The 26857-nt window shown below is 38.3% G+C and overlaps 1 protein-coding gene and 1 long non-coding RNA gene across 9 annotated transcripts in view; both read right to left on the bottom strand.

The window, feature by feature from the left end:
* Nucleotides 1-1079: 1079 nt before the first annotated feature.
* LOC144203307 (uncharacterized) lies at nt 1080-9443 on the bottom strand. Its single transcript, XR_013327655.1, has 4 exons — nt 9212-9443; nt 3499-3624; nt 3078-3138; nt 1080-1295 (listed from the first exon to the last, which is right to left on the bottom strand). It is a non-coding gene; the product is annotated as an uncharacterized LOC144203307 (long non-coding RNA).
* A 4357-nt stretch (nt 9444-13800) lies between these two features.
* Nucleotides 13801-26857, bottom strand: part of LOC144202714 (forkhead box protein P1-B-like) — an 85685-nt gene continuing 72628 nt past the window's right edge. For all 8 annotated transcript variants that reach the window (XM_077725618.1, XM_077725615.1, XM_077725613.1 and 5 more), the window contains 9 exons: nt 24353-24440; nt 23593-23676; nt 20647-20854; nt 20468-20544; nt 19546-19647; nt 18567-18688; nt 17697-17766; nt 17344-17510; nt 13801-14744 (listed from right to left, as the gene is read on the bottom strand). In XM_077725618.1, coding sequence (XP_077581744.1) covers nt 14600-14744; nt 17344-17510; nt 17697-17766; nt 18567-18688; nt 19546-19647; nt 20468-20544; nt 20647-20854; nt 23593-23676; nt 24353-24440 — 1063 coding nt within the window. In that variant the 3' untranslated portion in view covers nt 13801-14599. The remainder of the gene's footprint in view (nt 14745-17343; nt 17511-17696; nt 17767-18566; nt 18689-19545; nt 19648-20467; nt 20545-20646; nt 20855-23592; nt 23677-24352; nt 24441-26857) is intronic.

Below are 26857 nucleotides of genomic sequence, written 5' to 3'. Positions count from 1 at the left end.
AGTAAACGATCACCTGGAACAGGACACGGGAGGCCCACGGCAAAATTACAATAGCTAGCACATAAAAAAGCATCCAACTATTAGAGGATACACCTGCAACAAATATGTTCCAGGCAATATTTATGCAGATCTCTCTAGATTCCAGTAAATGCATTTTAGTCCTACATAGTTGAGTCCTGTGTTTACTTTGAGCCCGGATAAGAGGAGAAGAGGCTATAATCACTGATTGAAATGTAAATGTGAGGAAGCTAGCTGAAGTATTAGTGGTGGCGAGTACTTAGAGCTGAGCTATGAATTACAATCCAACCCGCAAATTTTTCTCATCTGCCATTATGTAAATGGAAGTATAAGTCACCGGTTGTATTTGAAACAAAAATCAATGCAGGAGGTGATAAGTGAGAGTGCCTGACAGAGTGGTGGTGGTGGTGGTAGATATTTTAAATTCAGGGATGATAATTTGATCATGGAAAGTATATTCATTACAAAAAGGTCTCTGCATGCTAATAGAGGGAGTTAATATTTACCATAGTTTAGTTGGTTTTGGCATTGTGGGATGTTTTTTTCATGATTCAAAGACAAAGAACTGAAATAAAGATGGAATTCAGTAGTTCATGTTATACATAGATTTCTGCCCTCGGATTGGTAAAAACAACAAAAAAGGGTTTTTATGCCCTATGGGGTTGATACCGATGCAATAATTAATCTCAATGATTTATGTAGTTATAAAGAAAAAAATGTCAGTGGGAAAAGTGCTTATGTTAAATGAAAAGCTAGCCAATAAACACAAAAGGCTTTCTTTTATTGTTTTCTCCAACCAGATTTACACAGAGTCTTGTTCTCTGATTGAAATTCGACCCAATGCCAAAACCACATGAAAATGTGATGAATAAACCTCTCAATCAGAATGAAATGGTCAAATCCGAGTGAAATTTTCCCAAAGGGGTGGTATGTTCACTTTGCCAATCCTGTTGAAATAGCCTGGTTTGGCACATGCTCTGTCTTAAAGAATATTTCCAATGACATCATCAAATATGTACTTGAAACTATGGTGTCTTCCAACAAGATTTGTACTTTGAAATGAACATGCTTTTTCAGAGAAATTATTGGAAAGATTCTAATACCGACCTGAAATAACTTCAAAGTAGACTCCCTAGTTGACACTTTTATCGGTACTTTTTCCTCCTCTGTTTAGTAAGGCAGTGGCCTTGACAAAAGAAGTGAGGTAGGGAGAGGGGGGTTATGAAGGGGCTAATCGGTCTGGACTAGACCAATGTGTACCCAACCCAGGTCTCCATCTGTAAACAATAGGGGTGTGGATTAGTTTGGAAACAATGTGTTTATTTAAAAAGGCCACTTCCTGTATGCACTCAGCAAGACTCCCATTAATTTTATTGGCGACAGCTCCGGTTTTGAAAAATCATTGTTTAGAAGGGGAAAAAATACAAAACACACCAAGCGAAAAGGGACAATTTGCATCCGCGCTCAGTTCCTGCGCGATAGGGCATTGGCGTTAAAAGAAGTGGCACCAGAACCTGTTATTTGTCTTTTTTAATTACTGGCAGGATGACGTATTTTTGTTGTTGGGGCTGCTTTTATAGCTCCTTTCTGGTGCACGTTCACAACTAACTATTTCACATTAAAAGGGAAATAAAACGATTTTTTGCCAACTCTAAATTGCCATAAGGAGTCTACAAAATACGCCTTGAGGGGTAGCCATTGACTGCGTTTAGCCGCCAGCCTCGCCCACTATCCACAGTTGCCCAAAGCCACATCCTGTTCAAAAGGAAAAGATCTGCACTTTTTACTTTAGGAGAAACAAATGCATTAAATCTAATATTAATTACCCATAAAGCACCGCTGTCTACTCTCACTCGGTCGAACACTGCCAAACACGAAATGATCTTAAGTCACTTTTGAAAGCTTCACAGCTGGCAACAAACAAAACTCCTTACGGGCCGTCAAGCCAAACCGATTTAGCGATACTGAATAGCCTCGGTGGAGTTTATGAGTTCATTTCGAAGAGTGACAGATATGAAGGGGGCAATGAAAGGCATTAAGAATAAGCGGTGCAGCCTTGGCCCATACCGACGTGTGCTGCGAGGCCAAAGAGTAACAGGTAAACTCGGGGGAGGGCGCTTAAGCCCTCGTTAGGCATGTAAATCCCACCCTTTACAGGCAAAGCGCCCCAGTAGATCTCTGTCAATTTCCTGCAGTTGTGCTCGGATGGATTTACATGAATACACTCTATCACTAGCGCTTAACCTCCTGTATTATACATCGACTCACTTTTAGGAGGCTTATGAAATGACTTTGTATTTTATTTTATTCCTTCCATGGTGGGGGGGGGTGGGGGGGGGGTAAGAAAGGTATTATTCAGGAGGCATACGGCGTGGCGTCTTTTGTACGGGAACGCTCCTGTTTGTGCCACACAAGAAGGTTAGCGGGCTGTTTCATGATAAACTGGCACAGCCTATCAAACCCTGCAGGAAGATAGTGTTCCGTATTTCTGTCAGGCTTTATCATCAGCTGGAGTGAAACTAAACCGCTGCTAAGCGAGAAGAGAGGGACCATTTGCCTGGATTACAGGCGTCAACTTTAATTTCAAAGACCAGTGGTGTATCCAGGGAAGGTGCAAGCTTCGCTTGGCACAGATTGGCAGTAGTCCACTGATAAGCACCCACGAGCGCTGTTTGCATTCACCGAGCGGGCCAATTGAGCTCTGAGCTGCTTGTTCATTTCATCAAACACAATAAGAACAACGTCGAGGCTGCAGATGCACCGTGTCCTGTGCCAAAACGGGAAAGCTGAGGGACGGTGGGTTTCTCGGCAGTTCCGAAACAAAACAAAAAATGCTCTATGCTTTAACCCCATCAAGCTCATTGTGTAAAATTGCAATTACATTAGGTAATGATATGTTCAGGATGTTTTTTTTTTTTGTCCTGGTTCAGGTTAAGGTAATTTACAAATCACTTTTTAGAGATTACTCACAGGAATGTCTATATCTTTGGCCAAAAAGGCAAATAAAAGCAAGAGATTTTCTATAATGTTTGTCCAAAACTGGTAGAAAGAACGCTTACCTTGGAATGTGAGTACTGGTATTGGTTCTACACAGGTTTGGGCCAAGATATTTTCTTTATTCTGCACATGATGAAAACAAAATATTACTGTATACCAAGAATTCCGGCATCACAGCATGTGTCATCATTGTCACGGATCTGACTGAGACGAGAGCAGATGAATCATGAAATGTTTATCATTTCTGCCAAATTAATATCGAGTTCCTGCCTTTTCTTTTTAGAACCAATCTGAGATACTTTATGACGCATAATGACAACATGAGGGCCCTCTTGTTTCATTTTGTGTCATTATTTGGAAACACATTTCAAAGGAGCTGTCACATGGGTACAAATATCATTTACAAACCGGTAATGACTTGCAAACAGTCCTCTAGCCGCTGGTATAAAAATGACGCCTTCTCACAGTGTGTTTTCTGCTCACCTCTCGACGGGGACAAGCTGTGGGATGCTCTGTGCTTCACAATCAAACAGAATAAACAGCAAGTCTTTTCTTCTCCTCTTTTCTTCCTCCGATTCTTTCTTTTGTACTGGCAGCAAGACATTCGTCCTTTAAAAAAAAAAAAAGGAAAAAAAACAGCCCATTTAAAATTGTCATTACTGAGCCCTTCTAATGGTTTCTAGGTGTGTGTTTGTTGCAAAAATTCAAATGAGACACTAAAATATGTGCATATTCTCTGCCGAAATGGATTAGGTTTGCGGTATAAATAATGAAATAGGTTTTAATAATATTAAACTTTGCATCTTCTGAGTGGATCACACTTACCCCACTGCTGGACTACAAATAATTAGACATCAATAAAACATTCTCATAATGTCACAAAGACACACATAGAATTATGTGCTTTAATTGTACACAGGCAGACCCAGTCATTCGTCTCTCACCCCCCCACACAAACACATAGGAGGTTATTGAAGTAGCCTGATGTGGTTCTGACAGTGGCTGCATCAAGCCACCTCTTCATTAATGTTAATCATCAAGTAAGTTTAAAAGCTACATCACCACACACACCTACATGCAAATCATTGAACCAGTTTATCCTTTAATAAAAGGCTACTTTGTTTCTAACAATCTTCACAAAAGCTTCTGTCCTTAACATGGCAAAAAAAGTCTGCGAGGATAGGATATTGCATTAAATTCCTGGCAAAACTCAGTGTGAAAGTTTCCTTCTTTGACTCAAAAGTAGTAGTAGTATTTTTTGAATCTCACTAAGCTATTATGAAAAGCTGAACAGAACCATGATCCTTTATTGCAATCCACATGGAATCAGTTAATGCAAATTGCAACTAGTTAAATAATATGATACCAATGTCTACAGCAGATTGGTATTATAATGTTAGCATGAGCAAATCATATTTCCCTCCCTGATACAATTACATTATTTGTTCAGGTTGTATCCTACACCAATAAAAGCAAACATCATATTAGGATTCATGGCACTTTCTGCATTATCTTATCAATATGTGGGAATAATTGTCTGCTGGGCGATTAAATTGCATTTTTGCGTATCTTATTCATGCCTAATAAATAATGATGGATGACACTTATTTTCGTCACCACCTGCAACCATTTTGTCTTCTTTCCTTCATGTTAAAAAGACGAAGATAATTATAGAAATAACATGATGGCGCGAAAAAACCTTGAGTGATGAGATAACTGCAGGTTCTTCTCGCTCAACTCGCAATGGCTGATCACAGCAAAGAAAGTGCAAACATACACCAGACAGACACCCAAAAAGTCAACACACAAGTGTTTATTCGTTGATTTATCTGTCGGCAAGCACAAACATCGAGATGAAAAATAGGTGACAGACATGCTGACAAAGCCTTGAGGGGTTGTTGTGTGTACGGGCATGTTGTCAAGAACATCACCCTAAAGTAAATAGAAGTATTTGAATCTTCAAGCTTGCACGAATATTTGTCTTTGCACAGTTCAAAAACATGTTTTAGTGCAAGTTCATTGATGCCTTCACATTACGTGCTTGTTTAAAAGTGATTAAGTGGTTTTGTGTTGTAATCCATTACGCCTTATAGTCCGAACAATACCATAATATATTTACTAAGGTGAGGAAGGGAGAATAGATATGAAAAGTTTACACACCACTGATCAAAAACCTTTCATGTACTGACTCAAATCTAAATCCAAATCTAAATCTGAAATAAAAACGCTTTGGGGAAATTTATAAAATAGTTAAAAAATATATCTATATTTATTATTGACATTTCCATTTTGCACAAGTAATTAATTGATGAAATTTCTCTGTGAAATTGTGATGGATAAATTACCGCTTCTCTCTGAGAACAATGTTTTTAGGGCCAAAAATTAGGTCTAACTTTGCTTGCTTTTTTTGTTTACTATTCTGTATTTTTTGTCTGGCTGGTAATTGCCTGGAAAAGTGTCCTTTTATGATTTTTTTCCTGGAACCTTAAGTACTTTTTCATTTTTTTTTTAGATAAAACCTATAGCCTGGCAACCTGGTGGATGAGAGGTTAGCAAAAATCAGATGAGAAAACCTACACCTATAAACTACTTTTACCTACTAAAACACTAGTTGCCCTTCTTCTGCCTTTTACAATTAACAGCTGGTTACTTCTAACCTCCATCGTCAACAGCATTTGTCACCAGACTTTAAGATACCTGAAGTTTCTGCTGTATATGTATTTCATTTGTTGTTTTTTGACGATAAAACAAGGTAAGCACTTTCTACAATTCCCCTGGCCAACCAGTTAATTGACATCAGAGAGAAATGCTGTTATAAGTTCATAACTTGGCAAGTCATGCCTTGTGCACAGCAAGATGTACGGCCTTGTAGAAAATTTACATTTTAATGAAATATTTGAATAAGCTCTTGAAATTCACTCTTCCAGGTCTCCCAGTACTAAAACCAACATTTCATGTTTGTGTTTTGAATGGCAGCGTCAGAAAAATTAGCATGCCAATCATATAGATTAAGGGGGCATCAGTGTAAAAGCATAAGCTTCCTTAATCAAGCTTCACTGCAGGTAAACACTGCTCAGAACAGACAGCTTTTCACCTCTTTTAAAGAAAAATCATTCAATACAGAGGCCTAAAAATAATAATTTATGGTTTAGAGAAGAAAATGTCGCCAATTAAAGCTAAACTTCTTTGCTTTTCTATACAACACATTAATTTCCAAACTAATACCAAATTTTTTTAAACCCTGCAGCTTACACCAATGTATCTGGATAGTTTATGGATTTTCATGGGATGACAATTCAATGGTGCCAATAAAATGGAACCCAATTCATAAACTATAACAGTAGAATTATAAGATATAAAAAATAAAGAGCAAAGAATAAGATTGGCTGATGTTGCAACGTTTCATTCATCCTTTTCATCCTCACATCATCACTGTTTCGTACAATGCAACCATAATCATTTTAGGGGGAAGATAAGTCTCAGTTACTCCTTTTATTTTGCTTTGGGTCCATTTAGAACCCCAACACTGACTCCCTAATTTCTTTGAGAGTGTTATACCATATTCCAAAAAGGCTATGTGTCCCCAAGTGAAACAGTATGGGCTCATATTGCATTTTTGAATGCACCTCACTCTCTGAGTATATTAGCATCTCCGAGTCTATCATCCGTGAGAATGTCAAGAAAAACCCCGGTAGACCAACCAGTAAAGAAGACAATTTTAAGATTCCCTTTGTTGCTTCAAAAGAGCTCTGTAGCAACAAAAACAAACATACTATTAGCAGTTTTCTTTTTTAATATGCCCTCCTTTACTCACTTAAGACACATTACCTTGGAGGTTCGGATCGCCAATGACATCAACTGTTAGGTTTACTCTATGTTAATTCACTATGACATAAAGTGTGGGATGGAGATGTTATTATTCATGTTGTTTTGCATCTTATCAAATATTCAAGCCAAACATATTTTACACTAATGCTGGCTTCTGGTACATGAGTGGAGGGTTGACAGGGCACTACTTGTGTAGACGAGTCACACAGGGGAGCAATCTGAATATCGGCAAAACAAAAAAAGAATAAATAAATAAATAACCCCAAACAAATGAAATTCACTCAAACACTAAGCAACTATTGGTCACAGCAACCCCATTTAAATTGTTCAATAGAACCCAATATAATAGACACACCAATAAAAAGAGCAAACAAGATTATTCTTCAATCCTGTAATGCTAGTACCGATCCTAAAGTTGAATTCAGAAATACATTTTGGAATCTTCAATTCTAGTAAGTGGCCTTCCAAAAAGAGACAATTTTAATAGGCTGTGTAAAGAAATTAGTCAAATCTGACGTAAAAGTATGCGTTTTACTCAAATACATATATTAACAAAGTCAGTTAAACGTTTTTTTTAACTGTATTTTTTCTATTCTTTTCTGTTCATAGCAAACAAATATTTAGATTCATCTAATAGGACCTTCAAATTCTCCACCCAAACATTTCGCATGCATTCATTGGAATTTCCCAGCCCTTTTGAACCTTCAGGGCATCCAGCCCAGTAACAGCTATTTCAAACACTCTTACATTTATTTAAAATAACAACAAACTAGCCAGACAGCCCTCTGGAATGAATTGTGTTTAAGATGCGTGGGTTAACAGTAATCGCTTTGCCTGTCATCTTGATGCTGCGGTGTCATCCCTTGAAACAACTGCTGCCAACTGTTTATGAGAAGTATGAGTGTGAAGCTTATTTACCCAATGAGGGTAATTATCCCTGCTTACACACACCATCTCTACTAACTGATGTGATAAGCACCTTTATACTTTCATCTTCTTTTTGTTCCTTTTTTAATTGCCTGAACCTGCTTTCAGACCTGTCTGTGCCTTCTAATAATACAAAGATTTGGCTGGCTGTGAATTACTGAACGTTGTGTCGGCTACGTTGTATTCCTATGTATGTGTACGTGTGTGTTTAGGCGTGTCTGCATGTGTGTGTATGGGCGGGGGTAGCGAAGCATGCCTTTTGAACAGCAGGTGGTAATTGAAAGAAAACAAGGGCTGATTAGGGAAGCGTCTGGCAACTCATGATCCAAACAGCGAGCCACAGAGGAGCCCAAACACAAGAGCCCTGGAATAAAGTGGTCATCATCTAATTAACAGAACACATTTTAATTACAGAGTAAACCAAGCCGTGCACTGTGTCAATTTAACTGATGTGCTAAGTACCAGTTTACAATATCTGAGACAGACAAATAATTGGAATCTAATTACATGCAGGTCTATTGCACAGCAGTGCCCGCAGCCCATCTTAATAAACACATTTTTACATCAAACCACAAAAAGCAAACACTGCAGGACTGCTAATTGCCACACTACAATGTTGGGGCCTGGCCAGCATTCACAGCTGGAGTGAAGGTTAGGAGACTGTGTTTCTATTAAAATTGTGTTAATAGCTAGAAAATGTACTTTTTATTTGCTCAGCCACAATACCACGTTCTGCTTGGTGGCAAAAGCTCTGATTGACCTAATGAACTGATCAACAAAGCCTTCTATGTCATAAAAGTCACCGTGATTAAGAAAACTGCTTAAATTTTGCATCTTTCTTCTCTTCCACCATAGTCAGTGAAAAAGAAGAATATTGGGGGAGGTAAACGGCTTCCGTGGGGAAACTGAATGCCAGCAGTAATTTACATTTCTACAGCTAAGAGGAGTCAAAATAGGCATGGAGGAAATTCAGACACTGAAAACATAATGGTTAATTGCTTGACTTTTATGTTGCGTATATAAATGGACAGATGTGTACCTTTTATGGTGAAATGGATAGAGTCCTGTAAAGCTGATATTACCTAGCAGGCAACCCTACCAATTAAAATGAATCTTCTGCAGGCAATGGCTGTGAATGATTTTAGGAATATAGAATTCCTGAACCACGTGAAAACCACAGCACACTACATGTGTTTCAAAGACAAATTGTAGTGGGTCAGGTTTTGTTGGCCATTTTGCACACAAGGGTGACAGCTTTAGATTTGACACTTTTAAGATACTTTAATTAAAATGTGGAGAAAATTGAGTCCACGATTGCCTTTCTATCAAAAGTTTGAGATCACCTCTCCCCTATATATTTGTGTGACACACTTGTTTTAAGATATTTGACTGACATTTAAACAGCAAAGAAAAGAACATTAAAATGGTTAAGTGTACTCACCATGACACAATTTATGATGAAATCTTTTTGATTGTTTATCTTCAACTGGATTATTTTATCTCTCCCATTACTGATCTTTGAATTGGTGACTGCTACCATATTTGAACTGGAGACAGTTTATACAGCTGTCAACCAGCAACCTAAAAAAACAAAGAAATTAAAAAAACAACAACCCTAAAAGTCATGTATAATCCCTTTAGGAGCTGACTCTGTTAGATAGCTTCTTTAAAACATACCAATGTGAGACTTCTGCAGAAAACAAGAAGCACCTGACTGCAATCCACTGATTGCACTTGGAGGACTCCTGATTGGTTAAAAAAGGGCATTTTTTTTATGGGATGGAACAAAATCCTGCATCCACTATGGCCCTTTGTGGAATAGTTGACCATCCCTGGCCAAGCTCAGCTGGGATAGGCTCCAGCACCCTGCAACATGACTGCAAAGGATTATCAGTGTTAAAAATGAATAGGCATTTTTCATAATTACATCTTTAAATGAATGTTAGAATTTTTTGCTGGTTTCAAGTTTTAGGAGGTGATTATTGGTCATTGTCATGGTAACAAGATGGATATACAATAGTGCTGCATGCACTGTGACATAGTGCCTACGGCAAGGTTACTTGGGATTTTATATTTTTTCCATTAAATCTTCTTGCTCAAAAGCCTTAATTAATAATCCTTTGACATTTATGTGTTTCAGCTGGAAGCTAAGCAAGAAACAATTTATGTCAGCTAAAGCTTTTTAACAAATCAATGCAAGTATTTGTAATTGCTTGTTTCACAAGATTAAAAGTGCTTATACTTGATCTTTGCCTCCTGTTTAGCAGCTAGCGTGACCTGTGCCTTGGTCATAAAAACACAAGTCTTGGTCATCAGCAATAGCTCTCACCAAAAAGCACTTGCTATTATTCCTACACGTTTTATGCAGAGACAATTTACAACTTATCAAATGCAGTTACCTAAATTGCTATTGGGAAAAGACAGTTTAACTGTCTGTTTTTAATGATGATATAATTTAATGTTGAAGCTGAGATTGTGAGTCGTTATGACAAACACAAGTCGGTATTAAATTGTTCTAAGACAAAAAAAATAATGGCAAACTTAAACCCTTGTGGCACCACAGTTATATTTCTAGTCCTCCTGGAACCAGAAGCGCATTGGTGGCTTTAAACCCCTAAAATTAAATCCAACCTTTAGTCCTATTTTCAATAGCATGACATAATGGGGTTGCATGTTTCTGCAGATCAGTTCCTGATGGTTGGGGCCCAAAATGTGACACATTTAAGCCAATTTTATTCGATATCAGACTTACAAGATATTACCGAAGTGCTTTTTGACATTATTCATTTTGGCTTATTTTTTCGGTAAACTAATGTTCGTTGTTTACAACCACAATCAAAAGGTTTGAGACATTTGGTCTTTCAGTGGCAGAGAATATATCTCAAAACCTTTGACTCAACTGATTTAGACCAGCCACTGAAATTCATCCTTATGATCTAATGGTACATATCTTTAAATAAAGACTGACATCATTGCTAGTTTCAAAGAAATACTGTAGACAAGGGCTTTGTAGACTGCATTTGATGATAAAAGCAGTTAATTTGAGTCCCCCAGATAATCTAAAATACAAAAAGTATTAAATATTTTTATGAATAGTAGTTAAAAAGACCACTCAAGGTTTTTTTTAATGTTAAGTCCTGGCATTCTCTCATAGTAGTGGACAGTGCTCCTGGGATGAACAAATTCTAATTGGGCTTATAAGCTGGAAAGTTGATGAAGAAAAGATACAGCAAAAAAAGAAACAAATTTAACAACCAGCAATTTATTGCATGTTTAAAATGCTCATGTCAGTAGTTGGCACTGACTACAACAGAGTGGTCTGCATCAGTTAAGACAAGGAATGATGGGGTGAAATGACTCATGGAAGAGAGGAGCAAAAAAATTACTCAAAGAAAAAAGTCAAAGAAACGAGTTTATCCTCTAATAAATAAAAGAAACGAGGAATCGTTCTCTCTGGGCTGTCGGGTTGGCGCTCCCCCAACCCAACATCTGCATAAAAGCACATGGTAAGAGAGGTCAAAATCCAAGGCAATTAAAATGAGTTGAATGGTTGACGGTGGGAGAATGGTTTCTTAGCTCAGTGTGACACGACAAAAGAAGCAGTCTCTAAACTTATACCCTTGTCCAATTACAATGATACCTAAATTGAGCAAAAAGAGGTTGAGGAGGGGCGCAACTTTGATGCATGACTGATCATTTTTGTTGAAAAATAAAACAGAAACAAAGGAGACAGTATTTAACAATAGTCTTTACATCTTGGCACTGCATATTTGTCTTTTTCTTATTAACTCCATATATAAAATATCATTAGTTTGATACACCCTTATATTATTACGGACCACTCCAAACATTAGGCCCTTCTCTGTGAGCCGGAACTTTGACATGCAACAAATCTCTATCTTAAAGAGGAAGTACATCCGTGTGGCCTTTTCTTGAGCAGTAAAGTTTCACATGGCCACAGAAGGCAGTGGTAGAACTATTTCAATGAAGTATCAAAAACACGAAAAAAGGGAAAATGGCTGTACAAAAATCTTAAATCAATGATAGCAGAGAAAAGTCTGTTCCTATGTTACAGTTGAAAATGCAAAATGGGGGGGGGGGTGGGTTGGGGGGGATATTTCCCTCACTGCCAACTACCTGTAATCCACATCGGCCTGGATAGTTTTTAAATTGTATTTTTTTTATACTAGGTTAAACACATGTGCAGCACAGTTTGAAATCCCAACATAAAGCAGATTTTCCCAAGGTTTATACAATAGAAAAAAAATCTTTTGCGTAAAAGTGAGATAAATGGTGAATTCTGTACTGTATCAAAACAAAAGAAAACCTTCATTTTCGACCCTTAAAATCTGCTTTATACACAAATATGAGTATGGGCACAGCTAGAGGAGTTAAAAGATGGAATACTGACAACAAAGATTTTTTTTCGAAAAACCTTTGCCATTTTGTTTCCACATGATGACAATGACTGAAGGACAAGAGGAACAACGGAATGGAATTTTTGTCTTCTTTGCTTGTTGATTTGATGTACAGTTTTCTCATGCTGCCATCTTTAGAAATGTCAAAATACGCATGCTCGCTGTCCAGTGCTGTCAGTCCCCTTTTCAATAACAAGCAAACTAAGCATAGACTGGAGGTCGGATGGCAAGTCTGACCCTGTCTCACGATCCTGTCCAGACTGTTACTAACTCTCTCACAGACACTTGTTTGCAACTTCCAAATTGGCATTTTGCTTTGTTTGGGTTATGTGCATTAAATTTAGTCATCAATAACAGTAACTCCAACAAAGTAGTACCTTGTACCCAGCTTATTTGTTGACAGGAGTGCTGTTTTTAATATAAAAAGTCAAAGAAATTTAAAACAATCATAGTCTTGTCAATGTTAGGGTACAGGGGAACCCAGTCAAGACATAAATGACATCTATGAACAGGCATACAATCATTCAAAATGATAGACATGGATACATGAACAAAAGCATCATTGTATGGTCCAATTGAATGAAAGAACCCATTTCAGATTGGTATTGTCATAGTTTTGTTTATTTTCTTTCCATTCCTAATATTTTTTTGCCATGAATAGACTGAGCCCCCTTTCTGCTTACTGCCAAAGACAAAACATTTTCTTAATTTGGTCAGAATGGTTGGTTATAGCCTCCTGTTCACTTTTTGGTCACTGCAGTTGCCCTTTTTGTGTTACCTCCTTTGGTCTGATTGAGGAAACTGTTCCCTCTATTCCATCTCCCAGTTTGATTGCATCTCACAGATCAATGGGAGAGAAAACTGGAAGAAGAAATATATTTGCTTGTGGCAGGCTTTTAGATTTTGTAGTATCTGTATGTCTTTGGTAGTGGCAATTTTTAGAAAATCAAAAAGTTGAAAAAATCTGAAACAGTTCAAAATTACACCAATAATAAATAAGAAAAAAGCTGAAAGTAGTTGGTATTTATGCTCTATCTAGTGAATTGTATTAGTTATGTCACCATGTAGATAAGACTATTGTCTGAAACTGCTGTTTTACGTTTGTAGACCCATCCTGGAAAATGGAATGCATATTGCAAAGTCTTGAACTATTTTGTCTCAAGAAAGAAAACGGAGAATTTCAGGTGCTGTAATATGAGAGCTCATGTGCATGATGCACAACAAAATCCAGACAATGCCAGTTAATCTTTAAATTGGACTATCTCAAATTACAGAGTGGAGAAATTCACACATTTGATCAACAATGGCAGCCATGTTCAGGAATGTGTCTAAATTATTATCTTACTGGCGCACACCTGACATTTTCTTTTTTCCTGAACGAACTTCTTGCTGCGTGCTCATAAGCGATCAGAAATTGTGTTGCGTGCAGCTCAACATGCTGGGCCGTGAGAGGCTGCTTTAAAGTGTAATGTCACAGGGGTAAATCATAACCTGTATAATTTCTCTGTCATTCATTCTCGTCTTAAATTAAACTTCATTGATGCGTGGAGAGAGACTTCATCACAGGATTCCTGCATTGCCGGTTGATTTCATGTTGGGGGTAAGTAAGGGGGGGTGAGGTGGTGAATAGTCTGGCTGCATGTATTTTTTTTCTCTTGCAGAATAAATGATAAAAAAATGATACACTATGTCAGACATTCTGCCTTATGTTTGTGTGTGTGTGTTTTTTAAAAGACAATATTAGAAGAAACCATAAACATTCATTATCAAGTGCAGAACATACACAATCTCCACAGCACGGACATGAGGTCTGATGAGTTTAGAGAAAACAAAAACTAAAACAAAAAAAAGACAACAGCAGTAACGAAACTGACTGATGGAAAGACATTGTCTTGATACTCTATAACAGTCCCCCAACTGAAAAAAAAGCAACAAAAAACGGCCCTCTCACAGTCAATGGAATCATTGTGATGCAAAGTGTTGAAGGCAGTGAAAGCACATCCCTTTAAATGACATGTCAGTCACTTGGTCTCTGTCAATATTTGTGTCCTCAGAAGGGCAAAGTGTGGGGAGAGGGCATACAGCATGGGTGGGGGGTGTTCAGGGGTGCAGATGGAACCCTATCATAGTTCGCCATCCTGGCTGCAATAAGCAAGGGTCTCTTTCCCTCTTCTGGTCTATCTTCAGTGAGGCGGTTTTGCCGCAACGTACCAATCGAATCCCTTCGCCACAAAGTAAAAATCAAAAGTAGTTTTGACTTCACTCAAAAGTGATCGGGGGAGGAATAAAAACCCACTGGTGGGATGTTTTGTGTGTTGCAATGTGTTGTTATGGCACTAAAAAGATACTTGGCAACATTGGCCATCAGCGTCTGACACTGTTCAAAGTGTGTTTTCCAGATGACGCTGCCTTCACAGCATGTCGTCGTGGACTTGGTCATCATCGTAATCTCCGTGATGGTCAAAATCGGGACTGTGATTGACATTCGTAACTAGGGAGAGAGGTCCGTCGTGGTCCTCAGGGTCCAGTGGTTCTTCTTTGACGCTGATGTGATGCCTGGAACAGCAGAGGTTGGGAAATGTAAATATGCTTTTCAACATAACCTTTCCCAGTGACTCGAAAGAAGGGAACAAAAACAAATGTCTGGCATCGTCATTGGGGACCGCACTAGAACCCATGATAATTCCAGCTTTCTTTTGAGCTACTCCAAAGTGGGCACTGCTCCACGCAAAGGAGTCCGGAAAAATGTATTCACTTAGAATTGATAAATGAGGAAGATTAACCACACGAGACGGGGAAAGGGGAGAGAATGGACTCTGTGAAGTGAGTGGGCTACTGTTGTCAGCCTTCCGGTGGCGGCGCATCAGCGGTACGCTGTGTGTTCCTCCTTCCTGCTCGTTAACATGCACAACCTGCGAGACGGGTCTCCAGAGGATGACCTCGAGCTGGCTTCTATCATTAATCAACTTCAAGCAAACACAGCTTTCAGACACCACAGCGCATGCTTTAAACTCCACAATTAATGCACATTTTCAAGCAAGTGTCAATAAAGGAAGAAAAGTGCTGGCAGGGAAGCCGTGCAAAAAATAAATAAAAAATGAAAAAGCAGCAGCGTGCCCGCTATAACTCTGTGATAAGAAGCACAGCCCTTATGAGAATAATAACGCTGTCACTTGTAAACAAGGTAACAACAAGAGCACCCCCCGCCCCCCTCCAGCTCACAGTCTGGGCAAAAGAGCCACTAAGGAGATGAAATGTGCCAAATTTCTCATTACACAAACAGAGCAGGAAGAAAGCACAAGGGGAGACGGTGGGCTGTGGCAGAAAGCAGAAAAAAAACATTAGCGGCAGCTGCAGGGAACTCGCCGCGCCTGCTAACCTGTGGTGCCAGGCTGCGCCTATGGAGGCATGGCGGCGTCACCGACCAACATCGGGCTCATTTAACCACACTGACAGGGGACTCACTGGCACATGCTTCATTAACAAAGCCTACATTTGATCCAGTCGCACTTAAACAATCATACTGCATGCTAAGGAGGTGGCATAGTTTGTTATAAGAGATGAAGAAAAAAATGCGTAAAAAGTAAAGTCAGCTTTTCTATCATTTACACATCAAAGTAACCCCACAAGTGCTTTTGCCTTGGGCCCGAGTCTATGGCTGCGAGGCAGACATGAAATTGTTATTACTAGGCTATTGAACAGCATGCTGATTCAACACTTTGCTTATAATTAGCCTTCTCTGGATACCTGATGCTCATTTGGCAAGTTAAGAAACATGCTTTGGTTATATTTCATAGTTTGATTTTTCGACATATTAAGCAAAATAAAGAACAAAGCCATAAAAATGAACATTTATGGCCTCTGCCAAGGAATTTATATTTTACTTCTTTCCATTTTTACCATCAATATTCTTATTAATACATTAAATACAAAAACACATCCAGTTAAAGTATATTGACCCTATGTGTATGTGTTCAAAATTATCAATCATAAGTGACGTATACTGCGCAAAATACATTGAGGGGAAAAAAAGGGCAGTTACAAGGGGTCTAGGCTTTCAAAATGTAGGGATATTATAATTGTCTGAAAAATGATTCCCACATGTTTGTTCAAAAAAGAACTTCTTAAAAAAGCACTTAAGATGATGCCAAACCAAGTAGAGCCAACAAAAAAATCTTCCAAATAACGTAAAAACAAGAAACCATTAAACTAGTTTTGTCCTGGCTCAAAGCATATACACTTAATTATGGAAAAAAAGACAGAGATGAGCCTAGAGCTAGACGCAGAGGAGCAGAATGGAGAAGCAGGCTGCCTTTAGGCCAGCACACCCATCCTGTCTCTGCCTTTCCTGTTCCGCAGCCATGCTCACAGCTACAGTATGTTCTCAGTGATAAGAGATGGCATTTTCCTCTGGCTGGCCCTGAGCTTTGTTGCTACACGTTTTTTTCCTTTTTTTCCCCTTTTTTTGCAGGCACAATTTTGGGGGGGCCATCCTCGAGTCTCCCCGCCGAGCACACGAGCAGTTTGCCCTCACATCTGGAAAGCATGCATTGCACGGTATTATTTTAAGCTTCAAACAACTTTGCAGACACTCCTACTCAACAAGTGAATAGGGAACTGCGGTTTGAATGCCAACCACAACTTTCCAACACAAGAACTTTGAATGATGTCCTCCAGACTAATTTTGCTTTCGTGCTGTTTTTCTTTAGGGGAGCTCCTCCGCACCGTTTAATGTGTTCGAGCTCATGTTTCACTTCATGTCTGAGCCAACAGTCAACCCACTTTGGGCTGTGTAATTTGGGAAGGGTTTATACAATTCAGATTTTTCCTAAAGATGCCAAAACAATAGTTTATAAACTCTTTGTTAAAATAACAGCAGCCTTTGCCGATCTACAGACAGAAACTTGTCAAAGGTGCTGCAACATTTCCCTTTCTATTGGTAGGCCTGCCACAAAATAAACTTTAGCTCCACCCACGTCAATACCATTCCTCCATTTCTTGTTCTCCTAGAAATGCATTATTTTTTTAGCAGCTGACACACTAGTGTTTTTAATCAAACTTCATAAAAAAGGCATGGAAGGGAATAGGTAATCCATTTTTATATTTGCAAGAAAATTTTCTGAAGAGATAGTATATGTGCATGTATGCCACTCACATAGCTGACAGTGGCGAGCGTCCTGGGCTGCTGTCACTGCCGTTGCTGTTTCCGTGGTCCAATGCTCCATTCATCTCTTCACGGATGGCGTTTGCCAAGGAATTGAGGGTGGGACTTCCAATGGAAGCAGTCGTGTATAGAGGTATGTTGTTCTCTGCCATTGAAGCCTAAAATACAGGCAGACTGGGAGCTTTAAATGTGGACTGGAAGAAAGTTGTCAACAAATACACAGTGACTCTTTTTATATAAATACACCCATGACTTTTGGTGACTGACAACAATATGTAAAGAAGGATGATTATTATTATCCTTTTAATTTACATTACTTCCCATAGGCATTTTACAATTTTTACCTGGAATGCAGCAGAGAGTGTCGGTCCATATCCCAAGCTTGTTTGAATATTCTTCACCAATGCAGGACTCCTACAAACAATAAAATGTAATTATAGACACTGGGTTCTTCTTCTTCTCACCTTGCATGCATTTCTGAGATGCAGTATCACATTTACTAATAAAAAAAAATCAATCCACTTGGCATTGGGGCAAAAGACATTTAGCACTTTACTAATAACAATATTAAAGCTTTACAGTAGGACAAAGTATCTTTCAACACACTCAAGTGCTCGGGAAGTGACAATAAGCTGAAGACAAAAGGCTAAAGATTAAATGCATCATAGCAACACTGATGAAGGAGCATGCATGGATGAAGGTGGCGGGTGTACAGGGCTTTGGCTTTGGTGTTTGCAGACAGACAGGCGAAATTGCTTACTGTACAAGCAGCTCGTCAAAGTTCTCGTCAACGGCGTGTTTCCGAGGGCGGCCACGTTGTATGTGTCGGCCGCGTTTAAACTCCTCATCATCAACGGTCCAATAGGACCCAAACTCATCCTCTACTCTCGCAAAGCACTTATGCAGGGAAAGGTTGGTGCGAATGGCACCCTGGGAAAGCGAACCAGCGGGGGACAGCCAGATGCAGTGTGTGACGAGACAGACCATGGACAGACATATACACAGAGACAGGGAGGAGGGGAGAGGGTGAGGATCACAATGAAAATAAGCCAAAGCCTTTGTGAGTTATGGGCATCACCAAAAGATTTTTGAGTGCATGTAAAGGGGCAACGCCAAAGCAAGCAGGGACTTTGGACGATATGGCACACAGACAATGAGATGGAGCAGCAGCAGCAGCCTCTTCCCATCAAGTCAACTCAAACGAACAAACCTACCCACTGATCTTTTGAGGCCGTCTCTTTTGGAACTCTATTTCGTCCACTGTCCAGACAGCCCCTTTTACGTTTTCTACTCGCACAAAACACTTGTGTAGACTAAGATTATGCCGGACTGCATTCTGCAGTTGATGTAAAAACAAAGAGAAAAAAAATCTATCAGTAAACATTTCAATAGAAAAAAATTATACTGTATATACAGTTAGTATATTTTCAATGAAACTAGGCATCAAAGTAATGGAGGAAGAATTAAACTACAATATGAAGAATAGGGAATATATATGTTTGTGATCCATGACAATCAATGTCAACGGCTGTCTTAATGGTAAACAATCCTTTAGTATTAAAAAAAGAGGTGATGTTTGGATCTACAGCAGACTTTTTTACAATTGTTAAACCCTAAAATCTGTGGGAATGTTCAGAATTAAAAAAGTAATACAGAAATCCAGAAAAATGGTTGGAAATATTAAGCATGACAAATAATTAAGTCCTGCTGTTGGAGATATTGCAACAAGTAAATGCAATAAAAAAAAATGGACTCAGAGAAAGAGCAAGAGAGAGAGCAAAAGAGAGACAGAGAGGAAGAGAGAGAGAGAGAGAGAGAGAGAGAGAGAGAGAGAGAGAGAGAGAGAGAGAGAGAGAGGGTGTTCTTAGAATCTTAGAAGAGGCTCTCAGTTCTTAATTTGCCCTTTCCACTCATATTTTGCTCTATCTGTCATCGTTTTTAAGTTGTTTTGTTTTGGATTGTGCATTTGTGAGCTCATTTTCTGTCTAGTGGAAAGTGGATTGAAGCCACCCACCAACAGAACATCCTGACAAATTACTTTGAAATTGCTTATGGTTCGTTCCAACAGCATAAGAAGGTTATTACCATGCAATTGGAAAACAAATAATGATTTGGAAAAGAACATTACATTATTTAATTGTTGAACTGTATCAAGTGCAGGTTGAATAAGCAAACTGATGAACGACAAATTACCTTCCACGTTGCTGCGTTGCGTCTAAAATATGCAAACATTCGTGTGAACCAGTTGTAGATTTCGTTTAGTGTTAGCTGCTTTTCTGGAGATTCCAGGATCGCCTGGATGAAGAACAGTGACAGAAACAAATATTTCAAATGTTGTTTCTTTGGAAAGTGATAAATAAATTACGTGAAGCAGCCAGCTTTTTTTTTGTGTGTGTCCGTTCTCAGAAGAAAAACAGACAACAGAACAGACTGCACAAAGTGTACTTTTCATTTAAGTCAGCCTGCTGCACTTTTCATTCACACACAGCAGATTTGAATACATTTACTTTTGTGAGAGTACATGAAGGGTAGGCAAAAACATTTCTTAGGCAGATTACAGAACAGCAATTATGTCCAGTTCAGATTAATTCCTGAGATCCCAGATTACTGGGACCAAGCAATAATTGAGTAGCATTCTTAAAACAGGTTCATCTCTACTGTGCTGTGAAATGAATTTGCTTAAAATCACTGAATTGTGAATCAAATGAAATTTTCATCCACTTATTTTTTTAACTCTCATATGCATCCAATCATTTGAGTGTAATCAGTTTCTGTCTAAATTCAATCAAATTTAAGAAGAAAGAAAACTCCAAATAGTAAGCATAAAACGCCATTTTCATGAAAACAGATTATGTGCATGCTGAAAGGATAAATATGTGTTATATTTTAAATGCAGTTGAAATTTTGAGCTGAAAAGTTTTTTTTTTTTGCCAAATAGCACAAATATTTGTTTCTGGCATAAACATTTTTACTGGTAATGAACCATTCTTCAGTTACAACTAATTTTGCCTTTGCTTCCCTATCCTTGTTAAGCACAGTGTGTATTCTCACATATAAACCACTAACTGAATTAGGGTCCCTATAGAGTCTCACTCTGGAAAAAGTAGGACATTACCTGTCTTATTAATGAGGCGTACGTAAATGGTGGTCTAACATCAGCATTCATGTAAAATTCTTTGTTCTGACTGAGATCTGCAATGACAAAAAAAATGTTATTGTAACATAGATGATCATCTTGATTATACTGTTGCTAATGACAACCTTGAAGCAAGACCAAACACCATGTCTAAGTACCTGGAGAGATGGGCATATTGTACTTTTCAGAGTAACGCCGTCGCATTGGGCCCATGCTGTGGAGATTGTTGGCTGTGATGACAGAGTGTGTCTGGGATAGAGGTGTGAGCGGTGCCGTGGGCGTGGTGGGGGTCTGAGGCAAGCTCAGTGGAGGAGAGGCTTCAGGATGGGTGGACTTGGACAGCGTAATGTTGGAAACCAAGTTGAGCTACCGGAAACAAGAAACAAAACAGATATGATGAGCTCAATTTGTCCTTTGCACAACACCTCCCATTCTTCCCCTCAAAGAAAAGGAGAAAAAAACGACCACAACATCACTACAGTACGTCCTTCTTCTCAGTACTTAGCACTTAACTCCACCTTATTCTGGTTTTGGCTGTTTTGTTTAATCTTTTGTCTCTTTTGAAAACAAGCCTATCTCATCCATTCACTGAGAGTACACTGGAATTCTCACCGAATTGACAAGGATGAGCATCTCTAAATGCAGACTTGTAATTCCCAATTGACAGAAGAAGATTCCAACGTGGTTAGTTGTAATCTCAGTTGACGATCTAAAAGATGCTCATGGGGATGATCGGTTGATTAACGACTCCTGCTTCAGACTGACCACTAAGATTTGACCTATGGACGACGGTCCGGTAATACCAGTGAGTAGCAGTCTGAGGCCTCTGTCCATGGTGGGGTTAAGTAATAATGGCTACAAGGTAAACTAATTATGGGAAGTGCTCAAAAGGTATATTACGGCTTGAGGCAGCTCAGAGCCATGTGCCAGGCAGGCGTCCCTGACGACAGCATCAGTGAAGTGGAAAATTTGAGTCTGACCCTTACTCTAGCTATTAATTGGTAGGAGAAGCTATGACACACATCCATTACCCCTCGAAATTAATTTGCAAAAAGATACCTATTTGTAGATTAAACATACACAAGGATGTAGAAAAGATTAACAATTTATCTGAGCTTTCCAATGGCGGTAAAGGAAGTGCTACTGAGAATGACCAACAAAATAAATCACACTTGCACAATGCTATCAATAGTATGTTGACTTCTTCTGTCGTGGATTAGCCGGCTTTGTTTCTGGTTTTATCCATATTCCCTGGCCATAAACACAGAGATGTTGCAACAATAGGCCAGACAGGCTGGTAATAGCCTGGCCTTTGTTTGCCTCACCATTTGGACTCACTCCAGCGTACAGACAAAATGAGACTTCAGACAGAAATTAATTAAATGGTAATTGGTGATCTAATTATACTGGCTTTGACTCGGCAAGCTGCTAAAGAAAATAAACAAAAAGTCCCTCCTCAATTATGTATGGCGTAAAAGGTCAGATTTCTGACAAGAATGCTTGGTGACACCGAGCCCGAACACACACTCACGCATTGGTAATGCGACACATTTGTTTTTAAAGCCTCTATCTCATCCATCTTATGAGAATAATTGTAATTGTGTTTATTTAATTTCTTAGGCACTCTATCAGTCAGCATCGATCATGACTAAATGCAAACTTTCACATTTTTGCTTGACGATGGTCCCTGGATACTTTAACGTGCTATTTGTATATGCGACATATAGAGAAGTGTGTAACAGGCAATTACTAGAAGATATGTTTGCATTCATTCTACGTCTGCTCATAAGGTGTTCTGGGGGTGAACATATTTTAAACTTGTGTAAATCCGACAGTCGAGTAAGACGCACAGGTATGTGTCACATTTTAACAATTTGACAGTAGATTACGATGGGTAATGGAACAAGTTTCGTTCAAAAGGATTCCATTCATTTATGTAAAAATCCCAACTCCCCTTTCAGTGCGTTCTTGTTGATCTCTGACATAGTGGTTCTCATAGGCCGCAGGGACAAAGCAAGCCAAGATGCTATCTACCGCCTCAACTACTTTTCATATACAAATGTCCATGTGTCAGAGTCTACTTTTTACGCTCTAATCTCTACAATCAGTGTGTGACACAGGGACAGCTTTAACAGACGGTCTTTTGTTGTTGTCTTTTGATGTCTCCAGGCACGCTATGTTGACTGTTACTGCAGAGACAAGTGCGCATGTAGCTTGTGCACATCAATAGGGGAGCGCAAATAAATGATCCAAGCTGCACAGCGCGATGAAAGACAGCACTTCTTGCTTGTGTATTGTGATTTACTGTATGTCTGTGCATGTGTGGTTTGGAATTCAGGCACAGCAGTACAATGATCTTTGGCTCAATGGTGGTGCAATAAAAGAAATGTCATTCAGACTCATACATGGTCCCTTCAAAATGACATGACAGAATAGACCACCCCCTAAAAATGACACACTTTAAGCGCTTGTCTATTCAGGACTACATTTGATGGCATAATATAAATGTAGTTAGTTATAATTTAACAGGTTATTGCAAAAGTCTTGTCCTCAAAACATGTCTTTCACATATTTTGAAAAAGACATTAGAAATTAACCTATATCCTACCAAAGAGTAAATAGTAATATATATTTTCATTTTGCCTATTTATTTTATTTCATTAGATTAGGTCTACACATTTTTACTTTCTATTTACATGAAACATAATATTATTTGATAATTTTGTTATGTGTTGGTGTTAATGGGTTTAATATATAAACAGTATACGTGTCTTTTAAGAATATTTCCCTGTGATACAAATGTCTATTATTTGACTTGAATAATAACAAAGACAACAATAATCTCACTGGCAAAAAAAAGAGCGCTTCAATTCAGCTCCTGAGACGAAGCTGTTCGTATGCACTTTATCTCTGTCACTAAATTGAATCTTGGATGTCAGCAGATGTGGTCCCAACAATATATACTACCTCTCTTGAGACAACAGCTGTTTTTATTTAGTAGATAAAATAGGAAGACAGAGACCAGATTAATGGATACATGTGTGCCAATTAAGACAAACAAAGGAATGGGGGAGGGATGAGAAATGTACGATGGGCTCACTCACCGGTTGCGGGGTGGCTTTGGGCTCTGTAGATTTAACATGAAGGTGTGTCATCATTGCTTGCAGACGCTCTTTGTCTTTTGATAGCTGGAAAAGAAGAGAGCAAGAGAATATAATTTTTTTTGTCTTTTAATCAGTATAAACAGTACATATAATGATAATAAAAGCTTTCAATTCAATTATCACTCACAGATCATCATTGATTTATTTCACTGAGGCCCCAAAAAATATGATTGGAAATGAAATTTGTGAACCTGTTAATAAATAATACTTTTTTCAATCTATGTGCTTCAATTACAGATTGTCAATAACAAAAGAATACACAACATTACTAGAGACTATAGATAAAACTCATGTAAAAAATGCAGCAGATCTATCTTTTATAAGGCAATATTATCATATATATTTTTCAGACATTAAACATTCAAATCTCATTTTTTTAATCACTTTACATAAGATTTTTCTTTTACTTTATTGTTTGCAGAAAAAAAAGTTAGTCATAAATAACCTTTAAACCCAGTAATGTACAAAACGTAATTATCTTCTCCACTTAGCTCCGGGCACTTCATATATCTTTTTCTAGCTGTCATGCATTCATAACACATTTTTAATGACCGGTTACTTGCAGATGTACAGATTTATGTCATTGGGCCTCTATGGTTCAGCCTGTGGCGAATGGGGGTTGCAGACATTAGACTCAAAAGGCGTTGTCAGGGGAACAAGACATAAATATTTGTTCCGATACAAAAAGCTAAGACAATACCTGCAGTTCCAGCTGTTGTACGACCTGCATTTGGACCCGACACTGGGCGGTGCTTCTGTCATCTAAAGCATGCTCATTGTTAAGATGCCTGAAAAACAAAAAGCACAGAACACAAAAAGTTAATGTGTCAGTTTCACTTACTGCCGCATTTGAATTGTTTGATGTTAGAAAATAGTCCTGTGCAGTCACTTTTAATGATCCTATCTAACAAGGCAAACTACCAAAAGCACCGGAAATAGTTGGAAAGAGTATACAATGTACTGTTCTAACATCCAGCACTTGGAACAAACACCTAAATGGATGATAGTCAATATCTTTATTTTTAAAAAAACTGTGTAAAGACTGAAATAACCAATGGGTGTACTGTAGGTAGATTTCCATTTGCATATACTCATAATGATCTGTGTTACCTGTTCATTCATTCAGTCATTCATTCATCCATATCCTTCTCCCAGGAAAAACCCACACAAGGACTCCCCTTGGGATTAAACCCTCAACCCCAGAACTGTGAGGCTGACATGCTAACTCCTCGTCCGCCATGTTCTCCATCATATATATAATTAAAATATATCTAAATAATTTTAAATAACATCCAGGCTAACATAAGAAGCAAATGGGATCTGTCACGAACTTGAGTTATGGATATAATTATACGTGATCATTTTATACAGGAAAATATATTCTCTTTTCCTCTACTTTTATAACTAATCTAAATAAGTAGCTCGGCAGACGCTAGACAGGGTTTTTTTTTCTATGATTCATATAAAATGGTGCAGATAAGGTTCACGAGTGAAGGAAATATGATTGGAGGAATTTTATCAGCCAGTGCATGAATTACTGTTTGAAAATGCTTATGCAGGGGCATTTCATTAATCATTTAATCATAATCCGAGCAGGATGTTTGAACTGATTTCACAAATACCCTTTCATTTCACTACTTCATTATGCTCACTAATGGATCCAATATATTATATATATCATAAATTATATCACATCTTCAGTGACCATGTAGGTCACTGTCACCAGGCTTGTCTCGGAAGCGCACACATTGGCGCCAGGAGACAGGAGCAAGGTGTGGAAAGCACCCCGGCATTATAAATGCACTTTTTACTGTCATTTCCAAAGCAAATCAAAACTAGTCAGTGACGACATAGTATGTGTGTGTGTGTGTGTGTGTGTGCTTGTTTATGTCATTTGGATTTAATGTATGACATTTGGACTTTATGCATTACATTATATGCGACTAATACACACACAAAAATGGAAGGTTATACTGTGAAAAATTGACAAATACAAGGCGATTAAAATAAATTGCTATGTTGACAAAAAGAATTAAGATAAAATATTATAAAATCCATTTATTTTTAAATATACATAGTATTTTTCTAAGCTGCCTTTAGTTTGAATCCAAATATTTGAGTTTAAGTGGGCTGGTAAATGAAAGGGGTAAATATTTCTGTAAGTTCCAAATTTTCAAAGAAGAAAATAACAGGTAAAGACGGTTCAACTTCACATTAACTTGAACAGACTGAATTTTCAATGAAGGGAAGCCTACGTGAGCTGCTTTGAAATTTCCCTGTTCATAGGCGACATATGCCCCGCTTCTTTTCATCCTTTGTTACATTCCACTTTATTTCTTCTAATGACATGGAGAGTCACAGTGCATAATTAATAGGAAATGAAATATTCAAATGGCCCTAATGCGGCCTTGAGAGAACTGTCTGGACACGAGAGAGTCGGGTACGGGGAATTGACAACGAGATAGACTATGAATGTTGGCATGTGTCACTTTTTCCACTTCAAATGGAGCCACTTTTAAAAGGCATGTCGCCGACTGACAATGTTTAATGTAAATGGCACAATAAAACACGTCAACGCAAGACATTCCGGCAACACAATAATTTGTATGTCAGCTAGTTTGCAGGATATTTATCTCCTTTGTCATCATTGAACAACAGAAACTAAGTAAATGATTTTTCGGCCAACATTTTCTTTTTCAATCTTAATTATAAATGCTTTTATCGTTGAATTAGAACGGATATATGCAGGATGTATCACTGCTATTGATGTAACCATTAAAAATGAAGCAACATGTTAGGGAATTGTAATGTTTCACCCAATCTAATGCATATAATTTAATGTGTTGTCCTTGACAAATTGTATCTCAATTGGGATTCTGTTGTTTTGGTTTGCAGACAATACAGCACTAGAGGGCACTGCAGTGTTACACTGGCTTTGACCCCTGGACAATGCAGACTTCAATGTTGACCCAGCAAAAAAAAAAAAAAATCAAACGGAAAAAAAAGACACCAAGCTCTGTGTTTTGAGCTAAAAAACAGGAACAGGGATTTGGTGTGTTGTGTTGATCAAGATTGCCATATTTTCTTTCAAAGAGAATAAATACACACAGTTTGAAACAACATTTCAGACCTGTGATAGTTGTTTCTGTTGGCATGTAGAGCTGAAATGTGGTTGACATTAGAGACCTCCACACCTTTATTTCTG

This window comes from Stigmatopora nigra, chromosome 10 (assembly GCF_051989575.1).
Source record: "Stigmatopora nigra isolate UIUO_SnigA chromosome 10, RoL_Snig_1.1, whole genome shotgun sequence".
Taxonomy (NCBI): domain Eukaryota; kingdom Metazoa; phylum Chordata; class Actinopteri; order Syngnathiformes; family Syngnathidae; genus Stigmatopora; species Stigmatopora nigra.
The sequence above is the reverse complement of the archived record's forward strand: the minus strand, read 5'-3'. Positions and strand labels throughout refer to the sequence as shown.